The following is a 13,636-nucleotide window of genomic DNA, read 5'->3' on the forward strand; positions in this document are numbered from 1 at the left end:
ATAACAAAACGCATAAAAATAAATTACATCAAATTAAACAAATTTCCAACTTTACTAAATTTCAAGATGGTAGAGGGACTTAAAATCATAACTAGACCAAATAAATATAAAAATAAAATTCTATTGATATTTAGGTGAGCAAGTTTCAATGGAATTTCCATTAACAATATACTCTATATAGTAGAACATTTCAGTCACATATGGCAATTCAAACAGGTTGATGTGTTGGAGATTAAGCAAGTTGATGGGTTTTCTCTCATAAACAATTCAAAACCACCCCATGATTGATACAGCTAAGAAGATGACTAAAACAGGCTCTGTCAACCCTTACCAATTAAGGAGAGATAATTATATTCCCTCCATTCCTATAAATACTAGTTGCAGCAGCTTCTATATTGTCATACTAAGAACAGCATTTTTTTCATCAAGCTATAAAGTTGTTCTATACTCGTAGTCATGTCGATCCAAGGCCTTCCGTTCGAGGTTACAGGTACGACATATCTATATACATTGTATGTATAGAGATATATGATTGACCTAATTCCTAGTTGCCATTGCTATGTTTTGTTCATATCTATCCATCTTTGCAGTCGTTGGATGCTATAACTTGGAGGACAAGGAATGGATATCAAAACAAGATCCTTATGTTTGTGTCGAATATGGAAGTGCTAAGTATAGGACTAGAACCTGCACTGGTATCTTTCTTTTCTCTATTTACGAAACCGATTTTGAAATTTATGTTCGGATTTCGTTCTTTAAACTAATTTTTTTTTGGTTTAGATGGAGGGAAGAATCCTACTTTTCAGGAGAAATTCGTATTTACGCTTATCGAAGGCCTCAAGGAACTGAATGTGGTCGTTTGGAACAGCAACACGATCGTCGCCGATGATCACATCGGAACTGGAAGGTAAATGATCTAAATCTACAGTCCCCAAGAAAAAAACATTAACTTAATGTTCAAGGAACTGAGTTTGTCTTGCTTGTGTTGCAGGGTTCAACTCCATAAAGTCCTTTCCCAAGGTTTTGATGATTGTACTTGGCCACTTCAAAGTAAATATGGCAGGTTAGCTAAATAGGAAAGCTTGTATAATTCTCTTTTTTAGTAGAATCACATCTGTACTTATCTGTTTTACAATTTAAACCTAATCTACGATAAATTTATTTCAAAACAGGCATGCTGGGGAAGTGAGGCTCATATTACATTACTCCAATGCCAAAGCCCCAGTAAGTTAATTACCTACTTACCAAGTTCCACATATTTGCAAAACTCCATCAATCCTGAATGTTGAATACATACATATATATATATTATGTATATTATGTTATATGGGTTAATTGTATGATAAGGAGTTTAAATTGGTCCCAAACTCCAAAACGTTTTAATTGAGTCTTTAATATATGGGTATCATATCAATTAGGTATTTTCTACTACTTTAGGCGTTAGATATTAGTTTTGATATAATATGAAGTATATTTAAAACATGTGGATTAAATTTTAAACAGGTGTGAACCTATAATATAGACAAATTGGATCTGACATGTTAAAAGGAAAAAAAAATTGCTCTCATAAATTTGAATGACACTATTTGTTTTTTTTTTTTTCTAATACGTTTGATTATGTTGTCCATGCAACGGGTTTTAAATATGTTCTGGACGTCCAATTTTACTGCTATGTTGAAAGAAAGGTCTAATTGATATTACAATGATACTATAAGGACTCAATAAAATGTTTTGAAAATTAGGTACCAATTTAGAATATGGATCATAGTTTGGAACATTTTGTGCAATTGACCTTATATATATATACATGCATAGCTAACCAAGTAACCATGGTATTCAAATGTAGCAACCACAAAAATCAAAATGCAAGACAAAATCAATTGAAGAATATGTACCATCTGCACCTTTCAGCCAGGTCTCACCATATGGTTACCCACCAGCACCATCAGCAGCTCCTTACCCAACAATGTCATATGCAGCTCCATCTTATTACAAGTCATGTCCTACAGCAGCCCCTGCTGCTGTAGGTTACCCTCACCATGCCCCTCTTGCACCTTATCTACCACAAACATACCCACCACCACCACCACAGGCCTCAACTTATTATCCACCAGGTACATTCTTATTGCTGCATTTATACACACACACACACACACACACACATATATATATATTTATATATTCCATGTTTATCAATTGCTTGATCTGAACTTTTCTGATTGTCGGTGCAGCTCCGACCGGAATCTATCCTCCACCACCCTATTGAGCTATTTCAAGCACATAAAATTACTACATCAATAGAAGGTGCAACAATTCATTGTCTGAGCCATCAATAGAAGAAATTTTCATTGCATCGGATATGTGATCTGTATTTCAAACAACATTATGTCTTTTTTTCTTGATGAATTGGTTTCTTGTAATCTACTCTTCTCTGCAATTTCTATATAATAAAAAAAAGTGGTTCTCTCAAGTTGGTATTTGTAGCATTTTGACAAAGTATCAATAATGGTGACCAACTAGTGGTGAGCAAATAATTTATCTTATTATATATGCAAGTTATGAATCAAAAACTTATTTAACTAAATAAAATATTATTATGTTAAAAATAAATAAATTTAGAGTAATAAAAAACTAATTTCTATTTTTCAACGAGCAATTAAATCTAAATATAAGAAATTATTATTATATTTAAATTAAATTAAATATTTAATTAATTAAAGTCAGATAAATATTGATTCGTGTTGAATTACATTTTGGTTGTAATTTAAACTATTCAAATTTTTATATAAGTAATATTTTGTTATTTTAAATTATTTTTTACTTGAAATAATTTTATTATTATATTAAAATTAATATAAAAAATTCAATAGATATAATCAGATAAAATATTAAATTACACTTTATATTCAATTTGAAATACATTTTTTGTTGTAATTTAATTTGTTTAAATTTATAAATAAGTAATATTTTATCTATACTATTATTTAAGCTATTAACTGATGGTGTCACGAGTCAATTAGGCTCTAACTCGATTAGGAAAATTATGAAAATGTCATTTCATAAAATAAATTATATTATTTGAGGGTATTTTAGTTTTTTAATTTTTAACAATATCCAATCAAAACTTTTCATGCGATTGGATTTGACTGTACTATTAACATTAATAAAATATTAATTTGACCACTAAATCAAAACTTTATTTTAATATAATATTTACATTTTAATTTTATTATGCAAACTTTATTACCTCCATCAATTGTATATTTATATTATCATTTAAGCCTCTGACTGAGTTGGTGTCACGAATCAACCAAATACCAACTCGATAGGAAAATTATAGAAATGTATTTCTGTAATTAATAATGTTGTTGATCAAGTTGGTGTCACAAGTCGACTTGACACTAACTCAAGATTGATGATAGCACCATGATTCACCATTGTAGTACATTTGGTATTTTTAATATGATGTATTTACGTGTTTAAATTTCATTTTACTCACAATTTAATCCATTTTTTATTTTAACATCGTACGTATTTCATTCATATGTTATTAGTTTCATTATTTATTGTATGTTATTTTTAAACTAACATCAATGCTAGTTTCCACACACATACGTATGCGATAAAATTTCTAGTTATTTTAAATTATTTTACTCAAACATAAGAAAATAATTTTATTATATTAAAACAAAAAATTGAATAAATAAAATCCGATACATATTGAACCAAATTGGGTGGTCGGTTGAAATATTAGTCCGAAAATAGGGGTTGTATCGATTGACTCGAGAATCGATACATATTGGTCGAACTAAGCTAAAAAAATCAATTGAATCAATTTTCTTTATTTTTAAAATATATTTTTCATTTTCATTAATTTTTAATAATTTATTTAGTCGAACCAGACGGACCGATCAAATTAGGAACTAATGACCTAATTAGTTTAGGTACCAACTTGGGAAAGCATAGTAGTTTAGGTGCCACTTATGACAAAAAAAAAGATTAGTACTATTTGTGGGTTAAATCAAATTTTAATAATTTTCTCCATAATTTTTTTATCAATATCATTATATGTTCTAATCATATCTAATCTTTTTGACACAATGCCTAAAACTACTCATAGCTCCTCCCAACCCATAAATAGAAGGATAATGCGTTTTAACACATTCGAACCCATATCCTCCTACATTAGCAACAATATCCATGCCAATCAAGTTAGTACTCAATGGGCCCCTAACTTTTAAATATAATTCTAATAACTCTACTTTAATTTTGACAACTCTTTTAAAACTTTGACAATATCCATATAACCATATAAAAAAGGACAAGTGGTACACCCACCGCTTTTTTAAAATGGTTAAATTTTAATTTTGGTCTCTATAATATACTTAAATTTAAGATATAGTTTATATACTTTAATTTCTAACATAATTTGATCTTTATAGTTTTATAATATTATTAATTAGTAAAATAATTAATATCGTTAAATTTTGATTAAAACGTTACGTGGTTATATATAATTTAAATATCCTAAATCTTAAAGACTAATATGTGCATCACCTTTTTATACGTTATAAGACAATGATCAAATTTCAATTTTGATCTCTAGACTATGTTAAAATTTGAGATTTAAACGATATAATTTATTTTTTTAACATAATTAGATCCCTATAATTTTATAATGTTATTAGTTAATCTAAATAGTTAATATTGTTAACTATTTCAATCAAAATATTGAGTCAATTTTTCCTAAGAATACTATTCCAATAGATGATTTTGAATGGTTGTTTTTAAGAAAAATCCTAATAAGCATTTTCAACGTTATCAAGTATTTTTTTTTAATTTCAAAATATCACATCAAATAATTTAGGGTAAATTATACAAATGGTCACTCAACTATGCTCGCGTTCCTGTTTTAGTCACTTAACTTTAAAAGTATTTAATTTAGACACTAAACCTTGTATTCGTCCCTATTTTGATAACCCGTCGTTCAATTGATAACGGAAATAATGACATGACATTTTTCTAACTAGTATAATTACACATTTAATCATCAATACTTACATATTCTATCAATTTGATCTTAATTTTAAATAATTCAATAAATTTAACCCTTCACGTGTACAAATTCTATCAATTTGATACTCATATTTCCTAACCAATAGAAAGCTTTGACAACATAGGCATTCCAAACCCCAAAAAGGGGAAAAAAACTTCTCCAATTGTGCAAATATAACACACTTTACGGGTTTCTTGAGAATTAAACTATACAAGATTTTAATTTTTGGGTCATTTAAATTTCTACTTTTTATTGTATTTAATGGTTATCCAATTTAATCCACGGCTCAAAGATAGGTTCTTTGTTGGAAAAATAGAATTTTTTTTTTGTTAATTGATTTTATTTTATATGCCAAATCATCTATAAAGAAGAACCGCAATTTTTATGTTAATTATTCTGGATTTTATTGAATTAATTAGTACCTATTGCTAGATTTTATGTTTCTTAAGCTTAGTTCTTTAGATTTGGATGTTCAGCGGTGATCCAACTATTTGATTTCTGTGTTATTTATTACATGTTATATTTGTACAATTGGATTTTTTTTTTGGGAGGGGGGGATTTTACAAATTTATAGATAGCTGAAATTTTTTGTTAAAAAATTTGAGGATCAAATCGATAGAACTTATAAATACGAAGGGTTAAATTTATTGAATTATTAAAATTAGGATCAAATTGATAAAATATACAGGTGACTATTTGTATAATTTACCCAATAATTTAATAGAAGATTAAAAATAAGAGTGATTAAATTCCATAGGTAATTATCCCAACACAAAGAGTGGATAGAGAAGGATACTAGTTTGACATAATTATGAACTGAGGCATATTAAAGAAAGCAAAAGCAAAAGTGCAATTTGGTAAAAAGAGAAAACAAGCCTGCCTGGGATCCACTATACAAGTGACATAAAAAAAAGTTGGAAAAAAGGCTACATAATAAATTCATCTGAAAAGCTAATAACTCAAGTGGGGCAAAGCTTCAATGACTATTGCAAGCATGAAGGCAAGCAAGTCAACAATGGTGGAAACTGGAAACAGGGCCTGAATTCTGTGATCACAATTAACACTTTGGGAAATTCCCCCAAAATTTTCCATCAATTTGGAAATATACAGAAGTATAATCACGGGTAAAAGTATCGAGACCTTTGTATTAAGAGTAGGGTTGTATTTTACCCTCTCTCATAAAAAATAGGCAAATTAACTCTTATAAGTTAAATCAAAGAGCAAACTAATCTTTCTGTTAAAAATTCCATCTAATTTTTTACTGCTAAAATTTGATCTCTATATGTACACATAACACGTCAGGTGTAACTGTCTAATTACTCTATTAATTATTTTTTAACAGTGGAAATAGATGAATTTAAAAAAAAAAAAATTTACTCTTTGATCTAATATACAAGAGCTAATTTGCCCGTAAAGCGGACAAAATACAATTTGATTCTAGTATGAGAGCCCCACATGCACGCAGACATTCATATACAAACAAAGATATATAACAAATTTGCAACTGATATATTAGTTATTATTCCCTTATACCCTGTTGCAGCCTGAAGGATAATGTTACAGCAAATACTAAAAATATCGTCATGAAGCAAGCAAGTTATGGGGCAAAATGCTAAACTGACATTCTGATTTAGCTATAACATACAAAAGGATAACTAGTTAAACGTACCTCGGATTCAGTGGTGGAAACGGCAACAAAACAACTAAAACAAGCACCACGTAAGGAGTTGAAGACCTCCCCACCTGGTTAAATTGGAACTTCAATTGTGAAGTTCCGATTGGCATGCTTTGCTTTGCTTTTGATGTGTATTTTTTCCTGTAGGTAAGAAGACAGAGATACAATATAAACCCAGACAAAATCAAGATAATTGCAATATGTCCAAGCTAGATTTATACAAGCACAGCTAAAACCAGAAACTGTCAACAATTTCAGAAACCAAGTACGTGTCCCGATCAATAGAAACAAAATATAAATACATTACATGCTTTATAGAATTGATAAAAGAAGTTCTAGGAAAAAGATGGATGAGTTAACTATTCAAAGATTCACAAACAGCTCAACGAATGGTACTAATGCAGTTTCTAACCAATTACAATTGGATAGAAAGTATTCACAAACATAAACCATGAAAAAATGCCCCACAAAAAAAACTAATAGCAGTTATCATGTTTGAATGATTCAACATGTCATAGATATATCAGGATTCACTTCATATATAAATTGACTAAAAACAGAGAACTTCTATCACTATTTTACTTATATTTAACTATTTGATGCATAAAACTGCAGTCGAGTGGTTCCAATACAAACAAACATCCTATCTAATGAGCAAATGTATCCTATTCAGTATGCATACAAAGAACAGGAAGCAATATACTGCACAAATCCAACTAATGTATCGATAATTGATCATATACGGAGAAAAAAGATTTGAGCGAGCTTGCTAAATAACAGAAATATAGGAAAATAAAAAAGAACCTATCACTTAGATGAAGATTCAATTCTAAAGGCCATCAACAGCACAACGTATTTTTAAAAAATACACAGAAACAGAATCAGATACTACAATACACTATAATGTAACCAGCTCAAGACCCAGAGTGTTTTTCCCACTATTTTCATTGCAACTTCACGTCGTCCATCCAAGTTAACTCCGGGAACTGCCGTTACTACTTGCCAACCTCCTCAAAGTGCAAGCCATGAAACTCCTCCCACCCAAAATCCCTGAAAGCTTAAAGGATGTTGAACGAGCTGTGCTGCTTGAAGCAATGCCTGGAGCTCCAATTTGACCAGCCACAACAGGAGGAATTCCATCTCCATTATCTTGTACTACACCATCATTGGCAGTCACATCTAAATGTTCCCCCATATCCAAATTAACCGAGAGTGAACCTCTATTTGCTCTTAACCAATCAGCCCCTTCCGGAGTTACTCCTCTACATTTCTTCACCTTCACTTTAACCAAATTAGGGCAACCACTAGCAAGGGCTTCCATTCCATGATCTGATATGGGGCAACTCTTAATACAAAGCTTCTTTAAAGCTATACATTTCAAAGCAATACAACAAATCTCGGCATCACCAACTGTATCACTACCACATAGAGCTAACCGTTCCAAATTCTGACAATTCGAAGCTAACATTTCCAAACTCAGTTTTGTCGGATTAACACCAATAAGAACTAATTCTTGTAAATTAGAACAAGATTTCGCAACAGCGATTAATCCATGGTCACCTATTCGATTTGCTTTCCATCCATCAATATGAAGCTTCCTTAACAATTTGCATTTCTCTGCAACAGCTCCTAGTCCGGCATTTGTACACACCGGAGTCTTAACAAGGTGAAGAATTTCTAGGTTTAAACTGTTTGATATAGCCTCGAGACCGACATCGCTGACTTGAATCCTCTCCATATGTATCTCTATAATACTCGTGACCTGATCCATTATAAGAGGGAAAAGCTTATCCCAATCACCAGAGCATCTAAAAAGTTTCAAAGATCTCAGATTCCTTGCACCAATAATAAGCGGACCAAAACATTGTCCGTTATAAAGCTCCTTTAAGCAAATCGTTTTCAACGATGCCGCCGCCAGCCCTGGCCCTATCGGCTCAGCTGCAGCTCCGTCGATGATGCCACGAAGTCGTTTCACAGAAAGCTCCTCAAGAGCCGGACAGTTGTCGAGCACGGCGTTCATGCCTTTAGCTCCAAAAGTACAAGATCCACACGAAAGCTTCTTTAGACCTCTACAGTTTTTAGCGAAAGCCAACATACCTGCATCAGTTAAGTCACGGCAAGCTCGGAGCTTAAGACGAGTCAAATTCCGGCAACGTTCCGAGATCGAAGCAAGTGCTTCGTCACCTATGCCGACAGATCTACGATCACATTTCAAAGCCAATTTCGTGACAGCATCGAAACGAGAGAAGATTGAAGGAATCAAAGGATGTAGATCTGATTGAGCGTTGAGAGAAAGCCGGTGACGACTCTGACCTTCAATCCTCAACCACCGGCGGCAAACAAGGGAACACCGTTTCCTATCAGCCGGAGTAAGAGACTGAAAAACACAAGCTAAACATTCGTCCGGTAGATCCGATATGAAATCGGATAATTCATCAATCACTTCAGCTTCCTCGGTTTTCATCGGAGAGATCAGAACCGCTGATTTGGAGTAAGACCGTTGACTATGATTACAATCCCGACGAGTCGTGAGTTTCGCCGACGAAACTGACTGGCCCATCCACGGCAACTAACTAAACCTAAAACTGAAAACAAAAACAGCCACAGGTAATTATCCTGGGCAAAACCGTAGAGAAATGCAAAAGGAGAGATTTACCATTAACATGTTCTTAAGCTCTCTTCATCATCTTCTTCAATTCAATTTTGCTCTTCTTGGAATTGTCAATGTCAAATTTCAGTTGGCTTTTATTAATTGTGTTGATTTATTGCTTCATAATAAATCTTCGAAGTCAGAGTTCTAGAAAATGAAAATTCTGAATCAAAATTTTTAATTAAATTCCATTAAATTAGAGAATAATAGGAGCTTAAATGCGCTCCATTCTTATCTTTCTGATTTCCTTAAAATACGCTGTTAGTCCCTATATTTTCATAAAATTTAAAATTTAATCTCTATACTTTTTATTTTTTTTATTTAATGGCAAACTTCAATAGTCAGCCAACTATATATTTTGCTTTTTTATTAATTTATTTTAGTGTAAACTATTAAAATAATTACTTTTATTTCTCTCGGGTTATATTTTAGCCACTTATGCTTGAAATGTTAGTGTTAATTACCACTAACGGTGTAATGGTAAGCTGAGGTGACATGTTAAATTATCATTTTAAATGAAAATTTTAAGTTAAATTATACAATTGGTCCCTATATTTTTTTTCATTTTGAGCAATTTATTTTTTTCTTTTACGTTCAAAGAAATGAAGAAGGGAGGAAAATAGAGGGAGAAGCAGAAGAGAATAGAAAAAAAAAGGAAAGTTAAAAGAACATAAAACGAAAAAATATAAGGATCAATTGTATAGTTTTAACATAATTTTTTTTTGTTTGAAATGATAATTTAACGTGCTAGTCAGCTTACTGTTACATCGTTAACAACAATTAACAGCTCAATGACTAAAATGTTACAACACGTTAACGTGACTAAAACATAATATTTCAAACATAAATAATTAAAAGAAAAAAAAACAAAAGTGATTATTTTAACAGTTTACCCTTTCTTTTTAACTTAAGCGAAATTTTAATTTTCATCGCGTGACATTTAAATACCCTATCCATTTGTTATTCAAAGAGTTCATCCTTGCACACTATCTTGTTGTATAATATATACAGATAGTATTTGGTAAATTGGCAGTATATAATTTTTATTTTGTAAGTAGTTTTAAAAAATTAGTATGTTTTGTCTATTAGTTTTAGCTTAATTGGTATGGACATTGTTATTAATGTAGTAAAACATGGAGTCGAATGTGTTGAAACACATTATCCTCCTATTTATGAGTTGGAGAGTGGTTATGGGTAATTTTAAAACTTGTATCAGAAAAAATAGATATAATCAAAACAAATTGATCCAAAAATTTTATCATTTTATATATATATATATTATAAATAAAAGATATATAAGATTTATTTTTTTAAATAAAATAAATTAAATATATCATTTTAAATTATCGTTCAAACCACACATTCCTTCACGGTTCAACACTTTACTTTTTCTAATATCAAAGAAAAAAAAAGTTTCCTTTTCTTTTTCTCATGACATGTTGTAATAAGTACAACTCCATCATATAATATCTTTTGATATTTTCTTTGAATGATTTTTAATTCAATTGACATAAACATTGTTATTAATGTAAAAAAATGTAGGTTCGAGTGTGCTGAAGCACATTATACTCCTATTTAAGGGTTAGGGAGGGGCTATAAGTAATTCTAAGCATTGTTTCAAAAAGAATAAATATGATCGACTCTAATAAATGCAATAATACAACAAAGTCTTAACATTGATGTGTATCAAAATTTTTTTTAGTTAAAAGGTAGGGCAAAGGTGTTTTAAAGATTGAGTTCGTAACAAATATTAATTGAATTTTTTAAAAGAATTATAAGTACAATCAAAATATAAATATACATGCGAGGAATTATAAGTATCAGATTATTACAACATAGATTATTCGAAGAATCACGAAATAAATCAAACATTAAAGTATAATTGAAATAAGAATAGGTACACTTTAGTCTAAGGCCAACAAACTAAATTAACTTGACTAAAACCCGCACATGTTCGAAGAACTAAAAGTATCGAATTATTTTAGAATGGATTGTCCGAAAAATCACAAAGTAGATCAATCGTTAAAGCACAACCAGAATAAGAATTGATACACTTTAGACTAAAGCCAATAAACTGAGCTGACTTGACTAAAACCCACGCATGACAATTGCATATGTTGAGACTTGAAGATCCTTCTTAAACTTAGATACTCAAAACCCAATGCATCCTCCTTAATAAAGACTTCAACACAAATTTTTTTTGTTACTCCACCTATTTAGCCATTTTAAGGTACTTGAAAGATTTTCTGATCCAGACCAGCCCGTATTTTGTAAAGGGTAAAGCCACAATAATCCCTCACTGGGGTCCAGCCCAACCATGATCCTTGAAGGGCCTCACTGAGCAGCCCAAGAACCACTTGTTCAAACATTTTATCATGCCAACTGAGGATGTACAACTCTGCCAAAGATACTATTATAATTTCATATCTTTTTTATTTATTAAAATTTTATATATAATTATCTTAACAATTTTTAATATTTACATTATAGTAGTATTACATATTACTATAGATTTAATTTTATGTGTTATAAATAAAAATAACATAATGTAAAATGTTACAAACTTAAAAAATGGGCCGGGTCAAACCTGGCTCGGGCCTTGAATGTTCAAGCACGAGCCCAATCTATTTTTTAAATGAGTCTAACTTTTTTGCTCAAACCCTCCCAAATTTCAAGTTGGCCTTCAGACGGACCTAGACGTGTAACTCGACTTATAGGCAAGTCTAAATGCAATCGTTTTTACTTTAGATGCGGAGATTAATATTTAAATTCAAATATTCTAATCACTATTCATTATAAATTTAGATTTGATATACATTATTCGAATCCCCTTCTCTATAGTATCTAGACAATTTGACTCCAAGATTACCCTTTTAAAACCCATAAACCAAATCCATAATTTATTTAATTCAAATTCAAATACATTATAATTAGAACCAAATTGAACGAGCCAATTAAACCTATTGAATTGGAAACTAATAGTTTCGTAAATCCGATAGGTAGATTCAGAAAACTAATCTAATACTCCATCCTAATTAATTATATAAATATAATAAAAAAAATTTATGGAATAAAATTTTCTTTCAAATTACTCTTACTCGATGGTAAGGGAGTTTATCGTCTAAGTCCGACTTAAATTCAAGTTGCGCTAATCACATTGCTATTAAAATTTTGTCTTCTTCTTATAATTCAACAATAAAAATAAAACATTTCTTAATTTTTTTTTGGCAAAGAAAACACATGTCCTAATTTAAAAGCATAAAACATAGACTTATTAATGTAACATTTGATAATGGCTGAAAAATAAAACATGACACATGACATATTTTAATCCACATGTGGAATTATCAAAGTAGACCAATGTATAATTCAATGATGAAATTATTAATTAATAAAAAAATTAATTTTCAAACTTTTCATTAATTAAAAAAAAAATCTTTCAAATTCAAAACCAACGCTACATTTTTTAAGTTTGTTGTTGAGAATAAACAAGAGGTGAAAGTATTACCGAGGCCTTTATACGAAGAGTTAAATTATATTTTACCTTTTTTATTGAAAAAGGGAAAATTAGTTTGTGTACATTATAAATTAAAGAACAAAATTGTCCCTCTATTAAAAATTTCATCTATTTATACTGTTAAAAATTGGTTTTTGTATGTAAACATGAATTTATGTGGCACATCACATATAACTGTCTAATTATTTCGTAAGTCATGCTAATTTTTAATAATAAAAATTAATAAAAATTTTAACCGAAATGATTAATTTACTCTTTAATCTAACGTATATGAGATAAAAATTTTCCATCATGTTCTAATTTAATAGCATAAAACTTACACTTATTAATGTAACATTAAATAATAAATTTTAATTAACCATGCCACATTAAAGCATAACACATGGCATATTTTAATCCACCTGTAATTATTAAAATAAACAAAAGTATAATTCAATGATGAAATTATGAATGAATAAAAAATAATAATTTTCAAACCTTCCGATACTTGAAAAAAAAGACCTTTCTAATTCAAAACTAACGTTGAACTTCATAAGTTTGTCGTTGAGAGCAACAAGAGGTAAAAGTAGAGGTGTTCATGGGCCGGGCCCATAAAAATTTTTGGCCCGCATACTAGGCCCGGGAAAAAATCTTAGGCCCGAACTCGGCCCGGCCCATTTTTAAAAATAAACACCAATTTTTTAAAAAAATTTAAAAAATATTTTAAAATATAAAAAATATTCTTTATTATATATTCGA

The 13,636-nt window shown here is 30.2% G+C and overlaps 2 protein-coding genes across 2 annotated transcripts; one reads left to right on the forward strand and one right to left on the reverse strand.

Annotated features, from left to right (window-relative positions):
• The first annotated feature begins 400 nt into the window (after nucleotides 1-400).
• Nucleotides 401-2,470, forward strand: LOC107930573 (elicitor-responsive protein 3). The gene is made up of 7 exons (XM_041094966.1): nucleotides 401-490; nucleotides 591-695; nucleotides 781-907; nucleotides 992-1,063; nucleotides 1,173-1,224; nucleotides 1,847-2,114; nucleotides 2,232-2,470. The coding sequence occupies exons 1-7, from the start codon at nucleotides 457-459 to the stop codon at nucleotides 2,264-2,266; spliced, it is 693 nt and encodes a 230-aa protein (XP_040950900.1). The 5' UTR covers nucleotides 401-456; the 3' UTR covers nucleotides 2,267-2,470.
• Nucleotides 2,471-7,431: 4,961 nt separating this feature from the next.
• On the reverse strand, nucleotides 7,432-9,581 carry LOC107930578 (putative F-box/LRR-repeat protein 8). The gene is made up of 2 exons (XM_016862243.2): nucleotides 9,388-9,581; nucleotides 7,432-9,316 (listed from the first exon to the last, which is right to left on the reverse strand). The coding sequence occupies exon 2, from the start codon at nucleotides 9,289-9,291 to the stop codon at nucleotides 7,705-7,707; it is 1,587 nt and encodes a 528-aa protein (XP_016717732.2). The 5' UTR covers nucleotides 9,292-9,316; nucleotides 9,388-9,581; the 3' UTR covers nucleotides 7,432-7,704.
• Nucleotides 9,582-13,636: the final 4,055 nt, after the last annotated feature.

The sequence above is a fragment of the Gossypium hirsutum genome, chromosome D06 (assembly GCF_007990345.1).
Source record: "Gossypium hirsutum isolate 1008001.06 chromosome D06, Gossypium_hirsutum_v2.1, whole genome shotgun sequence".
Lineage (NCBI taxonomy): Eukaryota > Viridiplantae > Streptophyta > Magnoliopsida > Malvales > Malvaceae > Gossypium > Gossypium hirsutum.

Coding starts and splice junctions, on each gene's coding strand:
- LOC107930573 (XM_041094966.1), top strand. CDS start 457: ATGTCGATCCAAGGCCTTCCGTTCGAGGTTACAG. Junction 1,064..1,172: donor CTTCAAAGTAAATATGGCAG/GTTAGCTAAATA, acceptor ATTTCAAAACAG/GCATGCTGGGGAAGTGAGGC. Junction 2,115..2,231: donor CTCAACTTATTATCCACCAG/GTACATTCTTAT, acceptor TTGTCGGTGCAG/CTCCGACCGGAATCTATCCT.
- LOC107930578 (XM_016862243.2), bottom strand. CDS start 9,291: ATGGGCCAGTCAGTTTCGTCGGCGAAACTCACGACTCGTCGGGATTGT.